At 33.6% G+C, this 18,019-nt stretch overlaps 1 protein-coding gene across 1 annotated transcript in view; it reads right to left on the reverse strand.

The window, feature by feature from the left end:
• Dpyd (dihydropyrimidine dehydrogenase) overlaps positions 1-18,019 on the reverse strand; it is an 803,780-nt gene that overhangs the window by 468,692 nt on the left and 317,069 nt on the right. Inside the window, exons 9-10 of the mRNA XM_026401392.2 lie at positions 15,676-15,783; positions 13,824-13,993 (exon numbers count right to left, since the gene is read on the reverse strand). Of these exons, the coding sequence (XP_026257177.2) occupies positions 13,824-13,993; positions 15,676-15,783 (278 nt within the window). The remainder of the gene's footprint in view (positions 1-13,823; positions 13,994-15,675; positions 15,784-18,019) is intronic.

Genomic DNA, 18,019 nt, shown 5'->3' on the forward strand with positions numbered 1-18,019 from the left:
ACTACTCGCCCACACGGGTCTCAAGGGTACCTTAGTGTGACCACTGGCATCAGCACCAGCGTGCAGAATTCCCAGACACCACTCCCACGCAGAACACTCAGTCACTGTCAACACGCAGGAACTCCAGTCAACACTACCAAGTAGACCCCCACCTACCAGTGGGACTTGCCTGGTTGCCTACATCTTGGGACTCAGCAGCTACTGCCATAGTCCCCTACTCAAGATAGCCTGCCTGCACTGGGGAATTCACAGGCTCTGAAGAAAGTCAACAGCCACAACACTGCACACTACAGACCCATCTCTGACAGGTTCGCACAATGCTATCACCTGGCTCCCCCCACCTGACCCAAAACCCCATCGCTGAAAGCAGCAGCCTTCATCTTGGGTCACCTCCATTACCATCTTTAGTTGGGACAACAAGCTGTTTGGAACACTGGATAGACAGGTACACATAGTTTCTAATACCCCCAATCTCCAGCAGCAGCTAACTCCGCAGAGTGGCTGCCCAATACAAAACAGCCCTCCACGGCAGGTGCGCAGCCACCAGAGTGCAATACACAAAAGACCTCTGGACAGAAAGGTTCCTAATTAGGAAGTAGAAAGGGAGAGGGTGAGGGAGATACACATTATAGAGTAATTTAGAGGCAAAAGAAACAATCAGTGAGGTGCACGGAGAGCCTACATTTTTGGAGCAAATTTTTACCATATGCACTAATCTCTTTGATATATAAAGAACTCAAAAATCTTAACACCAAAAAAATAATAATAACCCAATCAATAAATGGGCCAAGGAATTGAACAGACACATCTCAGTAGATGATATCCAATCAATCAACAAATACATGAAAAAATGTTCAACAGCTCTATCAATTAGAGAAATGCAAATCAAAGCTACTCTAAGATTTCATCGCACCCCAGTCAGAATGGCTGCTATGAAGAATACAAACAACAATAAATGTTGGTGAGTATGTGTGGGAAAAGGCACACTCATACTTTGCTGGTGGAACTGCAAACTGGTACAGCCAGTATGGAAAGTAATATGGAGAATACTTGGGAAACTGTGAATGGAACCACCATTTGACCCAGTTATCCCACTCCTTGATCTATACCCAAAGGACTTAAAAGTAGCATATTACAGGGACATAGCCAGATCAATGTTTATAGCAGCACAATTCACAGTAGCTGAACTGTGGAACCAAACTAGAAGCCTGTCAGCTGATGAATGGATAAAGAAAATATGGTATATATACACAATGGAATATTATTTAGAAATATAAATGAATAAAATAATGCCCTTTGCAGGTAAATGGATGAAGTTGAAGAATATAATGGTAAGTGAATTAGCAAATTCCAAAAAACCAAATGTGGAATGTTTTCTCTGATATAAGGAGGTTGATTCATGATGGGGTTGGGGGTTGGAACATTGGAGGATTAGAGGAACACTAGATAGAGCAGAGGGATAAGAGGGGAAGGGAGGGCGCATGGGAGTAGGAGAAGCCATGGAATGAAATAGACATCATTACACTAAGTACATGTATGAAGACAAGAATGGTGTAACACTACTTTGTGTACAACCAGAGATATGAAAAAATCTGCTCTATATGTGTAATATGAATCATAAATATAACAAATTAGAATAGATTAAAAACTAATTAAGTTCAAACCAACTTTGTTTCTCCATTGTAACTAAAAGGACAATACAACACATTGAATAAGTATGCCTTTAGAGATTTAGTACTCAGCCTCAGGCACTCTGTTTCTTTCTGACCTCACTCGAATACCAGTATATTGAGAAAGCATTACAGGTTGACTATTCCTTCTCTGAAAATTTAAAAACAAAATGCTGAAAAATCCAAAACTTCTGACCACTGACAAGGTGTCAGAAGTGGAAAATTCCATACCTAACCTTATGTGTTGGTCTCAAAGTTTTTTTAGACATACTAAAAAAACATTATTTGAAATTATCTTCATGCAAAAATGTTGTTTCAAATTGCATTCAGGCTACATGTATGAGTTGTATATGAAACATAAACGGATGTCATGTTCAAACCTGGGTCCCATCCTCAGGACACTTCATTATGTATATTCAAATGTTCCAGATTTTTAATAAACCCCAAATCTGAAAAGCTTCTGGTCTTAAGCATTTCAGATAAGGGATACTCAAGCCGTAAAAAGAAACAGACTCAGAGATAACAAAGACATATTAAAGAAAGGCAAAGCTTAGCTGAAACCTTAATTTGGCTGAAACTAATTGCAACTGAATTCTATTTGTTCTCCATTAGTAGGACAACTACAGAACACAGAGCATGAAAGAATGTGACTTATGATTCTAGTGGCTGTACATACAACAAGGCAAAATGGAACAGAAATGAATCTAGTCATTGATCAAGAGGTTGTCTGACTAGATAAAGGCTGTGCTCAGTGTGAAGAGATGAGTTGAGCTTAGTCTAAGTAAGTGCAGAGATACTGTCAAGTCATGAAATATAGGAATTAAGGTCTGGCGTTCTGAACCCAATGTTAATGAGTTGATGAAGACTCTGTGAATCTAGAGAAAGTGTTAAGTTTGGAACAAAATGAGTATTAATTTGCAAAATGGAGAAGAGAGACATAGAACACATCTTAGGATAAAAAGTGGAAAACTAAATATCACTTAACTAAGTTTATTTGCTAAATAGTAAACTCCCTCACAAAAAACAAAGCGTGAAAGAATATCTAATTTAACTTTCTATCCCCAGTGTCCAGAAGTGATATTCAAATAATCAATAGTTGGTAAGAATAAGCAAATGGACACTCATAGGGATGCCAAAAAATCAGAATATACACTAGTCAATATGCCCCATGGAGGGGCATCAAGATAGAACACAGCTCAATTTATGTGTGTCTATCAAAATGACTGGCATAGAGTAGATCTTAAACAAAGTCTTATTTACCAGGAAAATGACAAATTATTATGAAATCTGGAGGATATTCAAATTAATGAAAGGACACTCATCTAGCATTCAATTGAATGAAAATTCAACCCATCCTAATGCAATTAAAATGGGGAATGCAGAGTCTTCTGCATGGCCAGATCATCCTACATTGTGAGGATAAAAATATAAAAGAAAATGGTGTTCCTCAGTTATCAGTTACTCAACCATCAGAAAATGATAGAGCAGATTAATCAGTAGTTCTAACCACATGCAAAAGACTTAATGTTTTATTATTCAAGTTGCATTAGCTATCTGTGAAAAATAATTCACAGGTCTCAGTGTTAGTGCCTTTTAACACCCAATGTTTGTCAATAGTCATTAGTAATCAGCAATTTTGATTTATGACACCTAGATTTTAGTTATTAAGAAACTCTGCAAGTTTGGCATATGAGTATTTCTGTTCATGGAATGCTCATATCTCTCTCTCTCTCTCTCTCTCTCTCTATCTCTCTCTCTCTCTCTCCACACACACACATTTGTTTGATGGAGCCTTTTCTTATGAGGGACAAATGGTGTATCAAGCATACTTGAAAACCTTTCTTGTCTTTATCACTATTAGTAATCACTCAGGGAAATAAAGTAGTAAGCAACTATAAGGTTTCATTGTTTAGGTTCTATAAATCAGTTTGTCACTTGCTTTTCACATGGTATAAGGATGGTGAAAAAACATTTTTCTTAGCTTTGATTTTCTCTTCAATATGCAAGAAAGATATGTGGTTGATGCTGAGTGAAATAAAAATAGTGTGCTATAGCATGCAATAACGATCATCATTTTAATGATTAACTTTATGTAATGTGATGATTTGGTCTGATTAATATTACAGGCATCATACTGTAGAAATTATGAAACAACTTAATTTACTATAATTAAAAGCATGATGTCAACTCATTTTTAGATTGCATATAGGCAAAGTAAGCATAGGTTATAAACTATAATGAGCAGAACTGAAAGCCAGCATACATTAAATTCTGGAATAACTTCTAATATGACAAAGTTTAAGAAGCAAAATGAAGAAATACTATTATTTGAAAAAATTACTCTCTGATAGCAATGCATTTAATAGTTTACCAATTCTGTAAGAATAGAAAGACTCAAAAATGCTATATGGAATAAAAAATTTGGTAATCTTCTTTGGCCAGTGGTAATCCTAAAAAACCATTATCACATTTTATCAGTAAATTATTGTATATTCTGCAAGCATTTGTACCTATACAGTTCCATTCAGGCATAAATTTAACAAAACATTTATTAAGTACCTCTTATGTACCAAAAAACAATGTTAGGTGCTGCATTAATAAAGTAATCCCACCTTTAAAGATCTCCCAGATTAAGATAATAAGCCACTGTGTTCACTGTGATAACACGACACAGAAACAAAACTATTTGCTTGACAATATTGCCAAATAATCCCTAATTTTCCACTAAAAAATAATGCAATGATGTTACAGGTTTTTTGAAAAGTTTTAGGTTAAATCTATTGTTGTTAGGTTAATGTACGGGTTGCATCCTTTTATCTGGAATGTGGCAGTAGCTTTTTAAAACTTTCAACCCTTTTTAATCTTTATTCAGTTCAGGGACTTAAGGTTTGAGAGCTAAACAGTGGGATTGTGGGTAACAGACTGACAGTTTATTGTATTTGCATAGTTATATTTGGTATTGTATATAGAATATGGCTACCTTTGTTAAATCTGCATTTTCTAACTATTAAAAAAGAAATGTGTAGTATAAATCAACTTTTTAATTATTTGAAACAGGAGTTTTATTTGCTTATATTAGGGCTTTGCCCCTTTTCTGTCTCTGGGGATCCTATTTAGAATCTGTTTTCTTAAGCACCAGTTAAATCCATTCTCTGGTACTAGCTAAAAATTAGATTTCTCATTCTGCTTAACAATTTAAATAAACTGAAATGTTTCTTTAAGAAATTACTTGCTTGACCAAAATTTTAATTCCTAAACCTTTTCCTAGGTTCATTTGTACACTTCCAAGAGTTCTTACAAAACCTGTCAAGTCAGTTTAGGGAAAATCCTCTACTCTCAATATATGATCACACTTAGTACCTAATGTGGTTCCTCATTTCCTATGATACCTGAGATGATGTCTGATCACCTCATCCTGTCTTTAGAAAGAATCTGTTTTTTGTCCACTAGCCTCTCTGTGGCTAAATTCCTACTTGCTCATGCTGTGTTTGCAGTTAAACTCTCAACTAAGGTATATCAAGGGTAGACAGATATCAAGGATAAAGGTTTCTTGCTACACTGATTTAGCATAGGTCTTAGCTAAAACTGGATTTTACAAGGAAATGCAGAGGTGGGTCTTAGAGAATGTTCAGGGACCTTAGTAAAGTATAGTCAAGTAAGAATCTTTATCTTGAGCACACATACTGTACTGTAATGGCACATAAAAAAAAATTCACACTAGTATTACAGGTCAAGAAAGGGCAGCCTAGATAAGGTACTATATAAGCTAACTGTGAAGCTAATCTTGAAGGATACATAGGAATTAATCTCTGGGAAAGAATTAGTTAACAACAAAGTTCTGGTATGAAATCTAATCTTTCCTTTGGAGAAGAAAAGTATGTAGATGAGGTAAAAGAGATTAGCTCAAACATGAAAGTGACTTGGTTAACCCTTGTAAACATGCTATTGGGAAACTACTGACATTCGCAAGTGGGAGAGTCCTCTTTACTTGTGGAATGCTTTTGGTAGGGTATACCTGCTAGGTCAGGACTGCTGAGGCAAACAGAATGGAAAACAATGGGTTGAAGCTCTGTATGGAGTCACATAAGGATATAACTGAATGTAAACTGGATGCTTCATAACTGAAGCAGCTCTTTTGTGGATGAAGCTACTCACATTATTTATGAATGACACGTTAATCTGGGGTAGAACAGATCCCCATTGGTGAGCCCGCATTTCCTCTCTTCTTTTGCTTGACACCTTGCATTTATTTGTAACCTTAAAATTATTTAAAAAGCTTGATACAAATTTGTTCTCTAATTCATGAGTTTGATTTCAAAATCCAATCTTCTAGTTATCTTATTTCTCCAAAAGGAGGATGAAGGAAAGGTACCAAATTCTGTCCACCTATAAAGATCTCATCTTCCTTAATTTACTAAGCAGTTTTTTAAATATTTTATAATTTTGGCACATAGATTCACAGTGATAGGATACAGAAAAATTTGACTTATTTACTAATCTGTGGACAATACAAGCAAAATTGCAATAATTAATTTTCACTATGCAAAAAGTTTGCTAAGTGGAGGTTCCTTCTTTTAGTAACTGCTATGGACTAAGTGGCTAGATTCATGATATGTTTTCACTTCAAACTCTTCAAAATGGAAGAATCTTGAACCTAAACATTTCTCCAAATGTGAGTTCTACTACACATTGGATAAAAGTAGTCCTTACCAGTTTTATTGTGTCACTGTTTGAGTGGTAAACCCCAGAAATGCAAAGTTAGGCCTACTTGAGAGGTTTAGAATGCCTTTGCACAGCTATCATAAAATAAATCTCTTCAAAAAAAATTAAATATTTTAAAACATCATTCAGTTATAATTGATGACATTTTCTTAAACCTGACTAGCTCTTATTACTCCTCATCTTAGATTGTGCTGAAGTCAAGAATTCCTGGCTGCTATTGAAATATCTTACAGAATTATATCCTACATATCTTGGTGTTTTCAAAATATCTTTTTCACGGGTGAAACACCAGTGAGTTCTCTTCAAATCAGGATCCTATCTTCTTCTTCAATGTCTGAAACCACTCTGATTTTATACCTTTTTTAAAATTAATTCTTACTTTTTAATTTATTGCTTGGTCATATTTTCTTTTTCTTTGTTTTCCCTATCTTCAGTTATCTTTTAAGAGACTGGAACCAAGGATAATTATTTTTAATGTGCTTTTAATATTAGTTTGACATCATATCATGAGAAACTAATGATTTTCACAGTTCAATTTTAAAAATAATTATTTATGTAAAAGGAATTTATAATTTGAGATACATACATGCTATGTAGTTTCCATATTTAATATTAACTTAAAGTCTTCCAAAGAGAATTTTGATGCCCTTAATATATTGGTTTAATCAACATGTGTCACTGATCTGCTGCACTGAACTCAAGAATGTTTGATATTTTAAGTCAGATGCCAAGTGGAAAGAACCCATGCATGGATGAAGACTGCAATTTAACTTAAGGGATGAATAAAAAATAATAGTTACCTTATGAGATAAGTTCTATACTAGCAGGAAGCATAAAGAGCCACAAAGCACAAAGGAGGGAAAAACTAATTTGTGAGGGAATTAAGGAAGTATTCAAAAAGAAAATGACATTTGGGCAGACCCATAATGAATAAATCCATCACTGAAAAATAATTTTTAAATAGAATGATAAGGTCTTTTTGATAATTTATGTATGGTTTTATTTTTGTCATTTGAATGGTATATGTTAACTTATGTATAGTTAATAAGCTCTAAAAATTACATTTTAATATTTTTATTTATTAATCAGAAAAGAAGACATTAGAAAGCAGAAGAAAGAGGGATTCTCATTTTCACAAAGAAGTTAATACAATAACAAACATTATTGTTAGATAGGCTTGACATATATACACACAAATACACACACATGCATACATATATGTGTATATATGTATGTGTGTGTATATATGTGTATATATATATATATATATAGAGAGAGAGAGAGAGTATATACACATATGTGAAATGAGATTTTAAAACATTTTTAAAAGGTACAAAGTTTCCAGCTATACAGATATTCCTAGTAAGCATAAAACAATCCCACAGAATTTTGAAAATATCTTTAATAACTCTTAAAATACATAACCTTGAATGAGCACAAGATTTATCTGGCTTCTGACTTAGTTGCAGCATGCCCCATCTGAATTATCATAGATTGTCTAGAATTCTGACAACATCATCTGTCAGTTTCTTTGGTATATCCATGTCTTGAATATGATAGATTTTAACTCACCAACTAACTGGGATACGTTAATTGAAATTTGTTTCTAGTGTGATATTTATAGATACTGCAAAAACTTTCAATATAGAGTTGTCATTCCATGAAGAGAGAGAGCCTTCTTGTCCAAATTCTATATCACTCACATCTTTAAATACTAAAAATATAAAACTTGGGGAATGGAAGAAACACTGATGTATTTACAACACTAATTTTATAGATGACCATACTCAGACTAGAATACATAACCTTGAACTAAGTGCTTCAACTTTTAGTTAGTTTGTTTTTGACTATTTAACACTAATTTTTCATACCATATTAAATTGAGGGGGGGTAACTAGGATTGAACTCAAGGACACTCAACCATTGAGCCACATCCCCAGCCCTATTTTGTATTTTATTTAGCGACAGGATCTCACTGAATTGCTTAGCACCTCACTTTTGTGGAGGCTGGCTTTTAATTCTGATCCTCATTCCTCAGCCTCCTGAGCTTCTGGGATTACAGGCATGTACCATGGAGCCTAACACTACATTGAATTTTTATAATTTTCATGAAAGTAAATACACATTGTCTTGGTATGTCATTCTTCTGTCATCATAAATATGAAAGATGTACTTACTATCTTAGTACCAGGGAATTCCCAACATTATTAATAAACTTTGTTTACCTAGAGAGTTCATATGTATTTATTTGTTTGTTTTTAGTTTACTCACAGATAGCCAGCCATGCTAATATCTCTCTGATCACTTTCCATGAAGAAGAGCCACTCAAATGATGTGTAGGTGCCAAATGCTGAAGAGCTGTTGTAATCAACACCCTTACAAAGTGAAATTAAATTTTTCAGTTTTAAGAGGTCATTTTGTAAAAATAGTCCCAGTTTCATATTTCTTGTTATTGAATAAAAACTAGGAAGTATTAGTTATTTGCAGAAAAATGCATGTTTAGCTAACAAGATATTCAGAATAAAACTTATAAAGCTTTAGCATGGTCATTTGATATTAAATCTTTCTGATAGAGGCCTGCAAGTCATGCCACAAGAGTGATCCATTATGGGGCCTGCTGGAATATATCAGAAGGATTCAGTGAAAAGGCAAGTTTTCATATAGAAATGTATTATTTCAGAGTTACACTAACAGATAAAGAAAAAAAAATTGTGACAGCAAACAATCCGGTATGAGTATTCCTATTACTGTAATGATAAAGTAGCACTTGACCCTCTGAATAGTGAAAAGATGGGAAACTGGCACATCAAAGTTAAACCAGTTAACACCTTGACAAACAAACAGGGGGAATCTAAGAGATCCTAAGGAATACTATAGAGACTCCATGACAATATAGGAGACTTAAGGCTCTATTAAATGTTGCTGCTGTTTGGAAATTGAACATATGTACAATAGATTCTTACAATATTCTTTGTGCATGGGGCATGATATTAAAACTAATTTTGTACCATATCTTTCTCAGTAATAATTAACAAGTTCTACAAAGTCCTTCTCCAGCCTTAGCCTTTGAATTTATCAACTCAAGCAGGTCTGTTGAGTCCTGACCTTCATGCCTCCTTTTAGGGATTCCCAACCGCCTAAAGCATTCTTGCAGTTTTATCTGATCTGTCAACAGCTTTTAATACCAGCATTTTGGGGGATTCTGTTATCCTGTGAAATTTAATCTCACCTATTTAAGCTTGCAGAAAGTACTGGAGGGAATTATTAACAGATTTTTCCTCATCTTCTTAGAGGATAGTGCTGAGTGATTGGCTGGTTTCCCTAAGGACCCACGGCTGAGAAGCGCTAGTTTGTCAGTAGCATCCTATTTAGTATGTGTGTGAGGCCACAAGGGAGCCTGAAAGACATTTGGAATCAGAATTACATCAATATGCTGATGATGCCTCCCTCTCTTCGTTTCATCAAACCTATATCCTTTAGCATTAATGCTTTCTTAACTAAGATGGAAAGTGCATCCATACAGCGTACTGCTTATGGCTCTGATTAGACAGCTGGGAACTACTTGGATGATACATTAGAGCAGTGGACCAGCAGCATCAGCATCATCAGGAAACTAGTTAAAAATGCAAATTCTCAGGCCCACCCCAGACCCACTGAATCAGAACTCTAGAGGTAAGGTCTGGCAATCTGTGTTTAGCAAGCTCTCCAGGTAATTTTAGTGCGCACTAAATTTGAGAACTTTCGCATTAGAGAAATTGGATGTTTATCACTGCAGAATCTACTGAGTAGTGCTACCTAGTTTTGAAGATTAAAAAAATGTGTATCTAATAATATTGCTAATATATATAATCTCAAATTATTCCGTGTTCACTATAACTAGCCTCTGTAATAATTCACAATTGTCTCTAGAAGATGAAAAAATTATATTGTTCTGTATTGCCCACTCTCAATGAATGAGAAATTCAGCTTTGAATGATGAGAAATTAGTTTTGGACATATACATGATGACTTGCCTAATGGTGAGGCAATTTAATAATGGAAAAAATATTTTACTTCCAAATTTTACTCAAGAGGCCAAGATGGTTAAATCATATATATATGTGAGGAAACTCCAAATGTCCCTGCTCCTCATTAAATGTAAAATATCCTAATATGGTTGAAGTATGCATGAGTTGGAATGGAAAACAGAAGATAAATTGGAGAACTACAAAGAAATTGGGTGGGTCCAATATTACATTCTTTATGTTGGTTAAAATGTGATCTAGGATACAGTCTTTCAAAATTCATATCTTGAAGCAGATATGGTAACCTTGACTTCCATTCTTCTGACTTCTTAGATTCAGAGTGGAAGCAACTACTGCAATATCTTCATCCTTCTTTGAATGTATACAAAATCAAGAAATGGCCATGATGGATTAAACCTGGAACTTCTACAAATACCAGAAGTCTACAATCCTAAAAAATGTGTACATACTGGCAAGTGACCCAACCTTAAAATCCTGGCATACACTAAATTATTTAGTAATCTCACATTGAGAAATTTTGCATCAAATTATCAGATAAACTCTCAAGGGCCTGCCTACTGGTATGGCATTCATCCAACCTGCATGGCTGATTCTAGAAACCTTGGGTACAGATTCCCTCCAGGAAATATTCATCCACCATCATTTCTTGCACCCTTTCTATGGAGCACTACTTGTGGGAGGCAAAGAAGGAGATATGGGTGACCAAAAGAGATGATCATAAATCTTACTCTCTTGGAGATCAAGGTCAAGTAGTTTTAAAAACACGTAGAAAATGTGATTTTCTGTAAGCTAATAATAAAGACATACCCCCAGATTTGTTCTTTTGGCTTTCATTAAGCTTCAGATCAAACTGAGTTCTACAAAAGCTCTACTGCAGGCTTGTGATCTGTGATCCCAAGGACCCACTTCTACTTCAGTACTCAGCATTTTAGTACTCAGCCCACTCAGCTCTGGCCTCCACTGAGCTACATCTAAATTCTCACTCTTTCCTTCCTCAAGCTGGTCACATTGACTAATTGCCTACTTATTTATTAGCTACTGACCAGCCTCTTTGATTCTGACTGCCACCGCCTCCCCACCCCAGAGCAGAAGTGTATAGAACGGTATTTTTAAAACTTAACAGATCTTGATGTCTGCTCAAAACAATCCCATGTTTTCCTCTTTCCCAGAGGATGAAAGCTAAAAATGCCTGATGAGTGCCTACAGGACCTCACCCAATACATCACATACCACCCCTTCTTACCCTGTTGTAACCACACTGACTTTCTTCTTCCCAGATGTCCAAGAGACTTCTTCAATCTAGAGTGAATGCATTTAGCTAGGCCTGGCAAGTTTCTCTTGAATGCAACTTACCTCAATTTCCCTACTTTCTACACTCAAAAAATCTTCTCATCAGAGAGGACTTTCAGGTCACCCTGCATATGATGGTAAATCCTGCCTTCTCTTCTACTACCGCTCTCACCCTAATACACATACACAATCATTATACTCCCATATTAATAGTTCTTCCATAAAACAATTACCTTACAATATACTATTGAGGTGATAGTTCATTTATTCAGTTATTGGTTTTCTTTCCTCACCAAGAACCTATTCCATGATGGCATGAGATTCTATCTGATTTATTTACTGCTACATTCAAATTGTCTAGAATAATGCCTAGTATAAAATAGGTGGACAATCAGTATAGAATTAATAAATGAACAAATAATTAACCATATCTATACTCTTAAGTAATTATCTGATCATTTTTTTCTGTTTTTACTTTAGTTGGAAGACATAGCCACCTTTAATTTCTAGTTTCCCTTGCTCATAGATGATGATGATACATAGTGTGAAGTAAGTTTTGCCATTCAGGTTTATCTTCCACTTCAGACCCTCAAGGGTAAGCCTTTGGTAATGAGAACTTTCCTGATATAGGAATCAGATGAACAAGATTCAAAATATTTAGCTTGAAACATATTTCACAGTTATTATTTGCCAGATTCTGTGGTATGCATGCAGATGAATAAGATTAGCTCTTGTCCTCCTGTCCTCTTTTAACTGTGGAAAATTCCTTAATTTAATGGTAGCTGTTTTCTTATTTGTAAATGATAAGACTATACTATTTAATGACTAAGAGTTTACTATAAAAAAATTCCTATGATCAGGAGACCATGTTTGATTTTTTTTAAGTGTAAAGGGGTAAATTAGATGGGGGAAAAACCAAGAAGAAAAGTGACATTTAAACACATCATTATCCAAAGTATACGTATGAAGACATAAATTGGGTGTCAACATACTGTATATACAGAGATATGAAGAATTGTGGTATATATGTGTAATAAGAATTGTAATGCAAAAAAGTACATGTATAAAGAAATGAATTGGCATGAACATACTTTATAAACAAAGATATGAAAAAATTGTGCTCTATTTGTGTAATAAGAATTGTAATGCATGCCATGGTCATGTATTTAAAAAAATAAAAATAAAATAAATAAAATAAAATAAAACCCAACTATGAACCAGTGGTGACTCTGATAATTTAGTGAGATTATTTTGTAATGTGATTAATCTACATGTGACAAATCACCTATTGACTATGGTTATAATTCTTGCCTAGTATAGAAACTCCAAGCATGTTCAGGCATTCTAAAGCAAATCAAATTCATAACTGATTTGAATAAAATGAGTAATTTATCTTTCTATAAATACATTTGGTTCTTGTTCTCAGAACTAATATCCTTTACAAAGCATTATCTTTCTCTAATACCATTAAAATTTGAGAGGTGCACAGTACATGTAACAGGCTGATGCCTCACCCAAGACTAGTCACCAGTCACCTGTCAGAATGAAGTGATTTTAAATATATGTCATTTTTTGAAAGTTAACTATTAAATGAATAGTGCTCACATTAGAGCCATTTAAAAAAAATACACAGAAATCTCATTCTGTTTGCTTCACAGCAGAATGAGCTGAGGAAGGTGTGTATGTGTGTGTGTGTGTGTGCGTGTGTGTGTGTGTACATGTGCATGTATGCATGTGTGCATATTTGAATGAAGCTTGTAAATGTAGCTTTTGGAAAGTCCCAAATATTTCTAATTACTGCATACTTCTAATATCCATACATATTATGATAAAAAAATATTTTTCAGGATATAAAAGACTTAGCACATTTCACTGTTACTAGGTAAATAGAATATGTTCCAAGGATATTAACATTGATAAAAAGAAGCACTTGTATCTTGAGAAATATAAATTTCTCATTTTATCCAAATCAGTATTATGCATTTCCTTTGGAATGCCTGAATTAGAAAAAGCAGGACCAGTCTAATTATTGAGATTGGAGGAATGCATATTAACGTTTTCATTTCCAAAAATCTGCTGGATTACAACACCATATTTCCTGATGGTTCCATTTTACCTCCTCCGGGACAGCTCTTATATTAACAAAGCCTTTTCTGAAGACGATGAACACGCGGCGGGCTCCACAACGTAAAGCGGATGTTGCACAGTCAAAGGCAGTGTCTCCAGCTCCGAGTACAATCACGACTCCCTGTATCGATGGCAATGGAGAGTGACAGGCGCACATTCCTGAATGATGAAAGGAAAACCCCATTTTCAAGTAGAGAAACCATTTCTGCATGACAGCTCAAAAGATACTTGTACTCAAAGCAGTGTAAAATTGCATCTTGCAGTTTTCCACGATGGAGTGTCACTATCAAATTATTCTGCTTCATTGAAAGACAGTTTTATTCTCATTTTAAAAATATGCTCATATGTGTAATTTCATAGTCAGTACCTTTAGCTCCTTTTTTTCCTTCTAGAAGGACTGCAACAATACATTTTGAACAGTTGAGGTCATAATAAACTGTAATGGATCAATTAAAACTCTCTTTATCAGAGTCCTGATAAATATTTTTAGCTTTGCATTAAAAATTTTCTGTTTTAAGAAAAAATGATCCTTGTGATTTGGGTTAATAATTTTCAGCATTTCATTAAATTACTTTATATATTATCTTATACAATTTCTAACGTAGAGCTCTGATATAGAGTACGTTTAATATCTTTTAAGATTAACATGTTGAATAAGAGCCCTTTATGTAACTGAAGAGTTTCTGAGAAATATTTTATTGAAATAGCTAAAATAAAACTATCCCCCTTTACTACTTTTGTCTGGTTTTGTCTGTAAAACGAAAAGAAATAAGACTAAGTGTCCATTTCTCCAGGGCATGTGTATAAAGATTTGATATCCATATGAAGATACTTATAAAAAAGAAACGTGCAGGTGTTCTCAATTGGCTATCACCATATTATCAGATTAAATAAAATTGATGATAGATAAATTACTATAATTTTTGAAATGGCACTACAGATAGAATAAGCCTGTAATCTCAATAAGTACAATCATTGTGTTTGGAAGACTTTGTGTTTGGGATTAGACAATTGGCAGTAGGTAATTCTCAAGTATATGCTTGGTGCACTCTGATCCTACTATGAAAGGGTTGCAGACACACAAGCATACAGTTCTTTAGAGGAGGAAGAAAGTGGAGATGGGGCACATCTTTAGCTGTAAACTTCCCCATAATTATTTAATATAGAAGTTTCTTGCCTTTTTAAATGTTGAGAGAAAGGTACAAGTTCCTATCATTTCCACAAGTAATTAGATGAAGGAATAGCTCAGAAGTCTGTTGCTCAGACTTCTTCAAATATATGTTTAACGGACTGAGATCATTTGGTTCTGGAGAAAATGCTTCAGCTTTTTATCACCAAGACAATAAGTATAGTGGAGCCAGAGCAAAGCATGGTCTCACCTCAAGCTGTTCTTGGAATGTGTGAAGGGAAAGGGAGTCTGTTAAAATATTGAGCTTTAACTTTGTAAAATTATAAAAGTTCAAGAAGAGGCTTTGACACTTCTACTTTCATAGATGTTAAGATACATCCTATTTTTTAAAAGTCCCCCAACTAAAGCTCTCTCCATATCTTTTAATGTTTGTTAAGGCCTTTTCACTTTGAATAATTTTTGTGATGCAATTTAGATGTACACATCATACAATAAAAAGTCCTTATTTTAGTGTTTTCCTGAAAGAATGGAAAAATAGATAATTCTGGCACACAATAGTATCAGGCTTTAATTTTAAACTTTATGCAAGTACTATATATTCAAGGGTCTATCTGAGATCTAAACAATTTTCTACCAAGCTCATATTCAATATAAATTTATGATACTTAAAACAATACGGACAATGTCAAGAATAACAGACAATATGTCATACCTGGTTTACTGCCTTTGGCTACAAGAGGCAAAAAGTCTTTGGATGTGTAAAACCCCTGGTCCTGTGTAAGGCCTTCGAAGATGTGATCTTTATTGGGTTCTGGCAAACCTAATTAATAAAGTTTATAAAATATCATTAGCAGTGACTTTTGCAACTATATATTAAAAGAAATATTAAAAGAAAGAAAAAGACTATCATCATTGAAATGATGTTGTTCTTAGAGAAAAAAGTTCATAAACAAATCAACATAAAAATGTGCATAACACAATCTAATGTACTCTAGATTATAATATAAATAATATTAATATAAAACAAAGCATTAATTCAATTTACCTATGTGCATATACCAATGGATACTGTGTTGGTATACGTACACATATACATATTATCTATAGTATTGGGAAAGTCAGGTTATGATAATTTCTCATGTCATAAATCAAAATGAGTTTAAGATATATCAAAGTACTAAGTGTTTTGAAAATACATAACAAAAGCTAAATAAAACCATGCATACATATTTATATAATTCCTAAATAAATTAGATCATTCTAAGAAATAATTGGAAGAAAAAAAGCCCAAAAGAAAAATATGTATTTTAACCATAAAAATTCAGTCATTCCTACCTCATTTCAAAAATTTTATAAAAAAATTAAAAGGCAAATGATTAATAAAAAGTATGTTAACAAATAAAATATCATTGATATTCATAAAAGTTTTTCATTATTAACAACACATCAACTTTCTACCAAATATATAAAGTATGATGAAATTGAGAGGACAAATATATAAACAGATCTTAAGCAATGAAAATATTAACTCTATTAGACATTAAAGAAATATAAATTTTAAAAGCAGCTATGATTTCCTTAATAAAAAGTAAAATATTTTCAAAAATTAAACTTTACACTAAGGGTACAAAGAGATCATCTCATACTCTTTTGGTATATATATACATTTGTACTCATTTTCTAGAAAATAATTTCGAATATATTCTAAGAAAACATAATTATATATAAATATGGTTTAATATATAAAAAGAATTAAAAAAGAAAATGAGATGAGAGAATATTAGAATTAATGAGTAGATAAGTTTTATTTTTAAAAAGAAAGTCAACAAAACACAAGACCATTATTAATATGAATATTTGAAAATATGATACAAATTATAGTTCAAAATATACCACTGAAACAGAGAGGCTGGGGTTGTGGCTCAGTAGCAGAGTGATTGCCTAGCATTTGTGGGGCACTAGGTTCGATTCTCAGCACCACATATAAATAAATGAGTGAAATAAAGGCCTATCAACAACGAAAATATATATATTTAAAAAATCAGAAGAGAAAACTGTATACTCTATAATTCAAATTTTGTAAAAAACAAATGTATAAACTATGTAATCTGAATAGTGATTACTTATGATGATGGAATTATGGAATTCAATTTTTTAATTTATTTTATGAGTTTTCTACAGCATGCATTTGTCAAATACATACATTACTAAAATTTTTAAAATCAAATGATAGCAGACTCAAATTGCTTTCAAAATATAAACAATGCAAATATCACCACAATCACTCCATGTTACAGAAGTGGGAAAATCCTCACTTCAATTCCATAGACTTGGGGAAACACAGTTTAGTTTAATAAAATTGTCCAAAACTCATACCACCAATGGCTTATTTTAGAGAGGGAAAGCTCATTTTATAATTAAATGTAGTTGCTGGTGGACACAGAGTAATAAGGCCTAAGGATGACTTTGGTCATGTAAGATGAGCAGGGTGCTATAACTGATCCAAAGCTAAAGGTTCTTGTGTGTGTGTAACCAGGTATAAACCACTGCTGTCTCTTCAAATCACACCAAACATTTTTTTTCCCTATCACCTCTCCATTTCTTCCCTCAAAAGATGTTTTTCTAGATTACTTTAAGTTGTTTTGTTTTAAATATTTCTTTAATTATCTGGGAAGGTCAGATAAGTCATATGACTTGTCTTGCCTTGGTTTCTGTATATATGCAATGAAGAAAAGACTTTCTTCATTTTCCAACATAAAGAGATATTCCTTAGGTCTACTGGAAACACACACATTATTATTCAAAGGTGTAGAGATGGATATCATTATTTTTGAAAACCTGGGTCGAAGAGAGTTAAAAAATAGTGGAATATGTACTTGAAGACTCACTAATGACAAAATCATTTCTCTCGAAAGTTATTAAAACATGAATATAGCTTAAGCTATACTTGAGTAGTCAAAAGGGTACACTTGATTAGTGAAGCCAACATGTACATATGCTACGTATTAAGATGTGAGTATCTAAATCTCCCACCTCGACTTACTTCACTACAGAGA

The sequence above is a fragment of the Urocitellus parryii genome, chromosome 11 (genome assembly GCF_045843805.1).
Source record: "Urocitellus parryii isolate mUroPar1 chromosome 11, mUroPar1.hap1, whole genome shotgun sequence".
Taxonomy (NCBI): domain Eukaryota; kingdom Metazoa; phylum Chordata; class Mammalia; order Rodentia; family Sciuridae; genus Urocitellus; species Urocitellus parryii.